Here is a 10,779-nt window from a genome sequence, read left to right as displayed (position 1 = left end):
AATCCTCTGTCAGATCCTTTTTGGTTTAAGTATTAATTTTATATGTAATTAATGGGAGATTGGCAGGTAAATCATGTTTGTAGAGATAAGACAAAGAATGGGATGGATGCATGTTGGTATTGGTGAAGAATGAGGAAGGGAGCGTGGGGGATTTGGAATGTGCAACTTTGGGTTGCTCAGCTCTTCAAGGCCGTGAATTGCATGAGCATGACGAGTGAAATAACTTGAATCACAAATCAAGTTGTCATTCAATTATCACTTCATAGTTCATATTCAAAATTCAATCTGTTCATGCATCTGATGCTGTATGAGTATTTGTTCAAAGATTACGTTTCTCAATATGTTCCTGTTCTGATTTGTTTGACAATTCTGGACTAGTAATTTGATTATTCTAGTGATAGGATTTAGTTACACAATCAAAATGTGATTCGTCTTCTTGTTATATATATTAAAGCTGTCCCCGATAGTTATAGGATAGGAGTCGTAAATAATTCGACTATCTTTGATATCTACTTTTATTGTCTTATATTGCGCGTGGAACAATACATAACGTGTCTTTAGAATTAATTTAAGAACATGTTGGCACATATTAAAGCTATTAAAATATTAATATAATTTAATGCATTCAAACGATTTTTCCTAATCTTTATTAAATAATAAATAAATAATATTTATGGTTTATCAAACTAAAAAAAAAGTCATATTATTTTATATTTAAATTTGTGGATACTTACTTATGATGAGGATTAAAATTCATGTCATGACTCATAACTAATAATATAAGGAAGGGATAAAAGAAAAAAAAACACAACTCTTGCATATTAATAATATTTATTTCCTTGTCTCTTTGTTTCTTCCATAAATCGAGGGATTAGGTAGCCACGTTACCATATCAAGGATTATCCAAGGTAATGATATCGACGCCGTAGATCTTTCTGATTCAGCCGATAAGCATGACAAATGATCCACGTCAGAGGGATAAAACAAAACAAAACAAAACAATTAAACCTGCCTCAGACGTCTCAAACTGGCTCAGAAAGATTAAAACCACTTATAAGGCTGGGCCGTTGTAGTTAAGGTCATCACTTTTAATCTTTCTTTAAAACATCCACTCAACCAAGCCAAGCCACACAACCTCCAACAATGGGCAAGCAAAACGACGACTCCTTTAAGCTAGTCGGCTTTTCAAACTTCGTCCGCCACAACCCAAAATCAGACCGCTTTAAGGTCAAGAGGTTCCACCACATCGAATTCTGGTGTACCGATGCCACCAATACGGCACGTCGTTTCTCCTGGGGACTCGGCATGCCCATTATTGCTAAATCCGATTTATCCACCGGCAACATGGTTCATGCATCCTACCTTTTACGCTCTGGTGAACTTAATTTCCTCTTTACGGCGCCCTATTCGCCTTCCGTTGCTGGCGATGATTACAAAGACACTGCTTCTATCCCAACTTTTAGCTACGATTCTTGTCGGGCCTTTGCTATATCTCATGGCCTCGCTGTGAGGTCAGTTGGTGTTGAAGTTGAAGATGCTGAGATTGCTTTTAATACGAGTGTGGACCACGGTGCTAAGCCCGTTTCTTCTCCTAAGATTCTCGACAACCGTGCTGTTATTTCCGAGGTTCATCTCTACGGCGACGTCGTTTTGCGATATGTGAGTTACAAGAGTGGGAATAATTTTGATTCTTGTTTATTCTTACCCGGATTCGAACGAACGGACGAACTTTCGTCGTTCCCGTTGGATTACGGGATCAGACGGCTTGATCACGCGGTGGGGAACGTGCCTGAACTGGGCCCTGCTGTTTCTTATGTGAAAGGATTTACTGGGTTTCATGAGTTTGCTGAGTTTACAGCGGAAGATGTTGGGACGAGTGAGAGTGGACTGAACTCAGTGGTTTTATCTAGCAATGATGAAATGGTGTTGCTTCCGATGAATGAGCCAGTGTTTGGGACGAAGCGTAAGAGTCAGATACAGACTTATTTGGAGCACAACGAGGGAGCTGGGTTGCAGCATTTGGCTCTTGCGAGTGAAGATATATTCAGAACATTAAGGGAAATGAGGAAGAGAAGTGGAGTTGGTGGATTTGAGTTTATGCCGTCACCACCGCCAACATATTACAAGAATTTGAAGAATCGTGCTGGTGATGTGTTGAGTGATGAGCAGATTAAAGAGTGTGAGGAATTAGGGATTTTGGTTGATAGAGATGATCAGGGTACTCTTCTCCAGATTTTTACTAAGCCTATTGGTGATAGGTATATATCCTTTTCCTTATGGCATTTTTCTTATGTGTTTATGAATATATTTTACTCCAATTTTGTGATTTTATTGTTATGCTCAAGTATATTTTCATCAAATCTTGATGGGCATAAGCAAAATTGCTTTAGTTAACGCCATAAACAAAATACTTTCTTCTCTTTATGTTCCTAATTTTGCATACTAGTTCCTTGCTTGTTTATAAGTGAAATTTTATACTTGTGTGTTATAATTGTATCTGATTGAGTTGGTTGTATTTTGCCCTCAAGTACATTGGCATACTTTCTTCTGTTAAGGAACGAAAGATCCAGATTTCTATTGATGTTTTCATCGGCTTTATACATTTCATTTTGGCAGGCCAACTATCTTTATAGAGATAATTCAGAGAGTGGGATGCATGCTCAAGGATAATGAAGGGAAGAGTTACCAAAAGGGGGGCTGTGGAGGCTTTGGGAAGGGTAACTTTTCAGAGCTCTTCAAGTCCATTGAGGAATACGAGAAGACGCTCGAAGCCAGAAAAATTGAAGCAGCAACTGCATGAGCAATTATTATGCACTCATCTTCATACTATAATACAGTGAAATAAGGTTGTCTCTGCAGCCAACTTGGTATTATTATTTGAAATATTGGTATGAATATAGAGATCATGTAATGCATCATGGTTTGTAATTGTTCCTACTGCAAACTTACTGGAAATAATGTACTCAAAACTGCATAAAAAGTAATTAGTTATTTTGTACACACTGTGTTCTGTGTTTAAACATTTATGCTCTCATGTTCTGTCTTGACCAACTCCCTTGGGGTATTGAACTGTAAATGGTGAACTGGCAAATTCTGTACTCAATTGGAAGGTATCAGTGCAATCGGAGAGAGTATAAGTAACTTCCAGCAGAAATTATAATTGTCTCTGGGAAAGCCTAAGATTAGTCATTAAGGACGTAAGACCCTTTTTTCACGCCTCTCTGTATGGTTTCTTTGTCATTGTTATGTGCAATTGAAAAAACAAAAAGTAGAGTAAGAAGACTAAAATTAATTATACATTTATACCTTTCTTTTATATCATATTCATTATATCTTGATGTGATATACGTTATAATCACCTAAATTTTTAATTATTTTTAATTTTTAATATTATAATAAAATTTATGTAATTTTGATATATGTCACATCATAATATAATGAAAATGATGTAAAAAAGTGGAGTAAATATAACATTATTCTTTAAAATTTACTTACCATCAGTGCAATTTAAACTGTGTATGGGTGATGTTGGAAATTACTTGGTTGGACTTGGACTTTCAAAACAACTTTACTAATATTAAAAACTTCAAATATAGACATTCATATCTAAGTTTACCTTTTTTTTTTTTCTTTGGGTTTTTAGAAAATCTGGATTTTTCTTCTTGCTGCTATGTTTCTCAATAGACAATCATATATTATATACAATAGTTACTCAGATTTGTGGTGGACATGGAAATACACGAAAAGGTATTCAAACAAAGAAACAATCCATTCAAATATGGATCAGGCAAACAATGTCGGCTTTTTTTTTTTTATTTTCCTTCCCTCGACACCACTGCTTTCTACGCCGTTAATCGCATTTGCTGGAGGAGCAATACCTCCATCATGGATTTGGACTGCCTCTCTTCATCCACTTCGTCTAATTTTCAAACATAAACAAGTCTTAAGATTCAAGAAACAAACTATTACATTATAGCAAATTAAAGAAATAGTTTGACACACTACAGCATATGATCGGAGGTTATTTTATTTGCCTTATCTGTAAAATGGACTGCCTCCCAGAAAACGTAGTTACTTGCATCTCTACACGTACTTGGACTAGTTGATTGCATAGAAAACTAAACTCCATTCTCCCTGTGCAAACATCCCAATTCTGCCACCTCAAATCCTGAATTTTTTGAGATAAAATGTCTAAAACAAAATGGTTTATAGGACAAAAGGCAAATAGATTTAAGGGGGAAAATTCAGCTTTGTTTGTGTAAACAGTAAATAGGTCCATTCAAGTTGTTTGTTTTATTTTATTTTTATAGTTGGTTGGACTATAAAAAGCAAAAACTCAACATGCTCAGACTGATGTGATTAAAAAAAAAAAAAAAGAAATCACTCAGCCAGTTCTCACCAAATTTGGAAGGGTTTTTGATCATTTCCAAGATAATGTTATACAGTTGTACAAACACAACTCTGATTCCAAGAAGCTCGTTCTTAAGCTTTGCTTCTAAATTCTTCAACTGCCCATTGAACTTGGAAGCCGCTCTGTTGTATTGCTCATTACATTCATGATTATGACCCTGGAAATTTAGGGTTCTATGTACTGGCTGGCATACACCCAAATGGCAACAGTCCAGTGAAGGCTATTTTTCGAGCTCCAAGATGATAAAGTTGCTTAAAGAAATTTTCAGCAATTCCAATGACGAAATCCTGGTACTGGTTGAGAGTGATTTGGAATCTTCGACCAGGAATTATGTAATAGTTTAGTTGAAAGTCGTTTGTTCCTAAGGTTATTGTATATAAAGCCTCATTTAAAATTTTGTTTGCCTTCTTGACACCAAGATACACTTTCAATTTATTTTGGTACTCCTTATAATACTCTAGTGCCTGCCATGGACTTATCACATTCTGGGATATAAAACATCAGTAGCAAAAGGCCAAATGACTTGCGCATACCCAAGGTTTGTCGAAACGATAGTTGGTACCCAAAAGGTTTTGAAACAACAAATAGGTACCTTCTGTCATGTGCTGTTAGTGATTTCTGTTTGTTAAAAGTGAAAAGACTAAAATACCCTTGAAGTTTGATATTTTAGTTTTTAAAAAATTTCTAAAAAACCCCCTAGGTTTGCTAATTTAACTAAACACTTCCATATATAAAAAGTTTGTTAAATAACAAAAACACCCCCACCACCTGCGGCCAGATTCTGGCCACCACCGCCGGAATCTAGCCAGAAATTGCGTTACGACACAAATCTCGTCGGATCTGTGTCGTAACGTGCCGATATGGCCTTTTCTGGCCAGATCCGTGGCTGATCTGGCCGGAAAAGGCCAGATCTACGGCTAGATCTGGCCGTCGTGGCCGTAAAACTCCATCTGCGGCGTTGACGGCCAGATCTGGCAGCGGATCTGGCCGGAAAGGGCCAGATCGGCGTGTTACGACACAGATCCGATCGGGTATGTGTCGTAAAGCAATTTTCGTCCAGATTCCGGCGGTGGTGGCCAGAATTTGGCCGCAGGTGGTGGGGTGTTTTTGTCATTTAACAAACTTTTTATATATGGGGGTGTTTAGTTAAATTAGCAAACCTAGGGGGTTTTTTAGAAATTTTAAAAAAACTAAAATATCAAACTCAAGGGCATTTTAGTATTTTCACTGTTAACAAACAGAAATCACTAACCGCACATGACGGAAGGTACCTGTTTGTCGTTTCAAAATCTTTTGGGTATCAACTTGTTGTTTCGACAAACCTTGGGTATGCGCAAATCGTTTGGCTATAGCAAAAACAACAAATCACATATCAGTTCCAGGCTTCCAGCCATATTTTTGATGAAGTTAAATAATTTCATGCACTCACAAGAAGATAAACAGAGCAATTGTCAAAGCCAACTGCAGCCGAAGCAAAGCAAACTCCAACTGAAAAATCTGATATATTATACATTGGATCCAGGTAGGCAGGTATTGTTGGTTTGAGGCCAGCAGATTCAGAAAGAAAGTCAGGGAAAATGCGACCATTATAAAAACGTCTAGTGGGCACACCTCCAGGAAAATCACGACCATAAGGCTTAAAATTGCTCCTGCCAACGGTGGGTATATAATTGTTGTTACCTGTATCCACAAAGGAGTCTCTGAAAACTATGATAGCTGGAACTTTTGCTTCAGATTGAGGAGATTGTACGAGGATTTGAACAAACAAGAGCCATACAAATATAGCGTGTTAAGCTTAAAGGCATTTGCGCTAACCTCTATTGTTTTTTTTTTAACTTAAAAAAATATACAGTTTGGTATGAATGGCCTTCCTTTCTATTTTTAGAGTGGTTTTTTATCTTGCAGTGAGGACAAGGAGGAAAGGTTCTCAGTCCTGCATTTTTTCCTCTTTCGTTGTTAACTTCCTCATTTCCCTTCTCTCCAGCATACCTCCTGTTTTGGCTTGCTATCATGGCTCCTTCACTTGAGTCTTCCTGCCTCAGCAATCTTCTCTGCTCTTGTGCTTGAAGAGCATGCACAAGTTCTGCTAAGCTGATCTGGGACAGGTCTTTGGAGTCTTCAAGTGAAGAGATTTTTGCCTCAAATCTCTCAGGTAAACTGACCAAAACCTTCTCTACTATCCTCTTGTCAGTCAACTCTTCACCAAGTAGCTTAATCTTTTTCACCACATTCATCAGCCTATCTACATACTCTTTGACAGACTCAGCCTCTTGCATCTTAAGAATCTCAAATTCTCTTCACAAGTTTAGAATCTGCATGTTGCGTGTTGTATTGCTGCCCCCAAACTCCTCCTTAAGCTTATCCCAAGCCTCATTAGGAGTTTCACATGCCATAATCCTAATGAAGACTTGGTCTGTCATTGTCGAGTGTATGTAAGATAGGGCCCTTGGTGCTTTAGACATCTCCTCTTCATGAATCCTGATTTGGTTCAGTGTGGGGTTTGCTCCCAACTGAGGAACTTGCTTCTCCTCCTCCATGCATTGCCACAACCCATGGCCTCTTAAATAAGTCTTCATCTTGACAGCCCATACATGGAACTGATCTCCATTGAAGATGGGTGGAGAAAGTGAAGCTGGAGTTGCTGCCATGAAGATGATTACGTATGGTGTTGAGTTTTGTTAAGAGGTTTTTGTTTTTCCAGGCCCTGAAAGATCACAATAGCTCTGATACCACTTGTTGGTTTTTAGAGCTTGAGTATATCAAGGAAAGAGGACAAAAAACAGACGTGAGAGAGAGCTGTAGAGAGAGAAAATCTGAACTGAAATTTGCTCTGTTTTACATTAAAAAAACAGGGGTAGATTTATACAAAGCACATGCCACTGTTCCACCTAAAGCTGCAAATTTAAAATTTAAACTAAACACACCAACTAATGCACGTACAAACATATCAAAATACATCATTTTATCAACCCAATTCACCTAAACACATCACTGAAATATTTCTTATACAGTGACCAAAAACAAGCTCTGCACGCACAGCAGCATTTCAACTCCCACCGTGTGTTGACTTCATCATTTCCAGCAAGATATCATCATCTTCAACAGCTTCCTTTCTAATAATGTGTTCATGATTCCAGCCTGAATTGCACTTTAACTTTTGTCTTCTAACTTCTAAGCAGTAACGTATAATGGTTTTACTTCTCTATAACATCTTCTAATTGTACATTGTATCTGATTCGAACTCAATTTTTTTATTCCCTTCACCAATAATAACATTGCTTTATATGAAGAAATATAATCATATTATCGAGTAACATTTTTGCATATATTAATGGTTTATAGAAATTGAGAAGTGACTGAATTAAAGAAATAATTTGAGATACTTGAGTAGATATTCAGAGACTATTTTGTTTGTCTTCTCTGTGGGATGAACAGAATCCCAAAATACATACTTATCTGCATCTGTGCACGTAAATGGATTATCTTGATGGCATAAAAAACCAGCCTCAAATGTCCCTGTGCCACAACATCCAATTTCTGCCACTTCAAATCCTGGAAATTGATAACAATTAAACTTCATAAATAAATAAAAAAATCCAAAACAAAAATGTTGTATGCGACAGAAAGAAAATTATTTAATTTAAGAGACGATTTTTTTTACTTCTTCCCAAAATCATCTTAGAATTTCCATCTCCCACTTTTTTACTTCTTCTCAAAATCATCTTAGAATTTCCATCTCCCACTGTTTTTTCTGATACAACAATTATGATTACTGACAAATATCAGAATCAGAATTATTAGTTTACTTTTAAGGATTAAATGGGTTCATTCAATTTATAATTGAACTTCACAATTGCTTGGACTTTCCTGTTATCATAATTCCCCTAACTAAAGAGAAGCTAAAAATCTCATAGCAGTTGATGTTGATGCATGAATATGCTCAATAGTCATTACTGAATGTAACTCCAATACTTACCAAATTTGGAAGGTTTTATTATGATTTCCAGAATAAAGTCATAAATTTCTGAATAAACAACTCTGATCCCAGGAAGCTCCCTGTTCAGCTTCGCAACAAAATTCTTCATCTTTCTATTGAACTCCAAAGCAACATTATTGTATTCTTCATTACAACTAAAAGGATCCAGGAAGTTTGCGGTTCTCTCCGATGGTAGACACCCCATTGGCGACAGCCCAGTTAAGGATATTTTTCGAGCGCCAAGATGATAAATTTGGTTGAAGAAATTTTCTGCAATTCCGATAAGGAAATCCTGGTATTCTTAGACAGTGAATTGAGAACGCCGCATTTGCATTGGGTAATAGTTTTCTATGAAGTCGTTTGTTCCTATGCTCACTATATATATAGCCTCCCTTAATATTTCGTTTGCCTTCTCAATACCAAGATAATCACTCAATCTCTTTTTGTAGTCCCTGAAATTCTCTACTTCCTTCCATAAAGGGATCACTTGCTGCAAGATATTTATTAAACATGAAACATATTGATCAGTTGAGATTGCATAATTTGATTCTGATTAGCCAATTAGTGTATGACACTTACTAAAATATCAGCAGTGGCATTGTCATAACCAGTTGCTGCTGAAGCAAAGCAAACTCCAGTGGCAAAATCTGATATGTTATACGCAGGATCCAAGTAGGCAGGTATGGTTGGTTTGAGGTCAAAATACTCAGAAAGGAAGTCAGGCGGAAGGCGGCCGTTGCAAAAGCGTCCTGTGGGAAAACCTCCAGGAAAATCACGACCATAAGGCTGAAAATTGCCCTTGGCAATGGTAGGTATATAGTTGTTGTTACCCGTATCCACAGTGGAGTCTCCGAAAACTATGATGGCTGGAACTTTAGCTCTAGAACTGGGGACTAGTATCAGGATTTGAACAAAGAAGAGTAATAAATTATACATGTATGCCAATGCCATGCCACTTAGCATCATGTAGAGCGATTGCAGATTAGAATAGTATGAAATGAGGGAGGAAACTGACTCAAATTGATAGGATCCAGATGGAAATTTAATTTAGAAAGTTTGGTGTGAGTCTTAATGGCCAATGACAAGTCTGGCAAAACACTGGGTGCATTATGTTTGGTGCACAGCTGACAGCTGAAAAGACTTTGCGGTAATATGCAGAAGGCCCTTCATTCCAGGATTTAAAGGAAAACTAACCGACACGCCGGAGAATGTGTTAAACTATCATAGGTGTATATTGGGCTACTTCAAAAGTGTCGGTTTATTTGCGGCCCCATTAAATTTATTACACGATCACATTTCAATGCACCTTATCCCATACAGACTCGTTTTTTAGTAATATAGAGGTTTCTTAGCAAATTGGAAACCATTCAGCTGAATCCCTGATGCTCTAGGATTCCCAAGGAAATATTAATCCAAGTAGTATGCATTTATTTAGTTAGTTTAACAGAATCTGGGAATTGGAACGAAATCGCTGCATGATTTTCAGGAGTAATAAAAGGCCTCGTTTCATAGTGTAATTTGGCATTTTACCACGTCGTGACTACATATATGTGCCAAACAAACAGAAAGGAAGGAAAGTAAAAGAGCAAGTGACAGTTTCCTGTATAATTTGATCTCATGTGAAATACAGGACGGGGAAAGCAATTGCTTATCTGTGCTCATTAATTCAGCCTTACAAAAGCCAGGCCACCGTGGTTAAATATCTTGAAAAAAATTATGGGCTGTGGCCCTAACATGTATTTTACCATAAATTTTATATGCAATGCAATATGTAGTGACACTCATTTATATTGGTAGCATCAATAATGGAATAATATTATATCACTTGAAATATATATAAGAAAGGGANTGGATTGTACACTGTTATATCACCAAAGAGTAAATGGTTAGCCATCGTTGTCATCATCATGGGCTCCAGTGTTCCATTTCTCATCAAATTTTTGGGCCAGAAGTCTTCTACTTCAACCCCACTTGTTATAAAATATCTCAAGGGAACAATGAAGAAACCAATTATCTCCTACAGCCCTGGAAGAAGGAATTCAAATATTACTACTGTATACAATCAAGGCAGATCGCCGCGCTGGGGTACTAGTTAATCTTATTTGATATAACTCAAAGATCATTCTGTTTTCAAGTTTTAATGTCATGTTTGTATTGTAATCATAACACCCTTCTTCATTTTCTTTTAGGATCTTGTTTTTATAAGTGGTATTGGTTATGACATCCTTGTAACTTGTTAAGAATTATAGATGTTGATACAAGTTAAAAAGACAAATGATAGTGCTGTTTAATGAACCAGAAGGGCCTCCCCAAGTTAATTGAAAGTGGTTGAATCAATTCTAATCTAATAACATAACACTACACCAGTAAAAATAATATATAGAGAAGACCA

At 36.9% G+C, this 10,779-nt stretch overlaps 2 protein-coding genes across 2 annotated transcripts; one reads left to right on the top strand and one right to left on the bottom strand.

The window, feature by feature from the left end:
- The first annotated feature begins 1,036 nt into the window (after positions 1 to 1,036).
- LOC116114947 (4-hydroxyphenylpyruvate dioxygenase) lies at positions 1,037 to 3,020 on the top strand. Its single transcript, XM_031401082.1, has 2 exons — positions 1,037 to 2,258; positions 2,617 to 3,020. Exons 1-2 carry the CDS (start codon positions 1,144 to 1,146, stop codon positions 2,798 to 2,800), a joined length of 1,299 nt encoding a protein of 432 aa, XP_031256942.1. The 5' UTR covers positions 1,037 to 1,143; the 3' UTR covers positions 2,801 to 3,020.
- Positions 3,021 to 7,242: 4,222 nt separating this feature from the next.
- Positions 7,243 to 9,577, bottom strand: LOC116115179 (GDSL esterase/lipase At2g42990-like). The gene is given in 3 exon segments (XM_031401341.1): positions 7,243 to 7,963; positions 8,388 to 8,877; positions 8,967 to 9,577. Coding segments are annotated over 3 exon segments (1,068 nt in total). The 5' UTR covers positions 9,354 to 9,577; the 3' UTR covers positions 7,243 to 7,772.
- Between the last annotated feature and the right edge of the window lie 1,202 nt (positions 9,578 to 10,779).

Source organism: Pistacia vera, unplaced genomic scaffold, assembly GCF_008641045.1.
Source record: "Pistacia vera cultivar Batoury unplaced genomic scaffold, PisVer_v2 Contig122, whole genome shotgun sequence".
Lineage (NCBI taxonomy): Eukaryota > Viridiplantae > Streptophyta > Magnoliopsida > Sapindales > Anacardiaceae > Pistacia > Pistacia vera.
The sequence above is the reverse complement of the archived record's forward strand: the minus strand, read 5'-3'. Positions and strand labels throughout refer to the sequence as shown.

Coding starts and splice junctions, on each gene's coding strand:
- LOC116114947 (XM_031401082.1), top strand. CDS start 1,144: ATGGGCAAGCAAAACGACGACTCCTTTAAGCTAGTCGGCTTTTCAAAC. Junction 2,259..2,616: donor ACTAAGCCTATTGGTGATAG/GTATATATCCTT, acceptor TCATTTTGGCAG/GCCAACTATCTTTATAGAGA.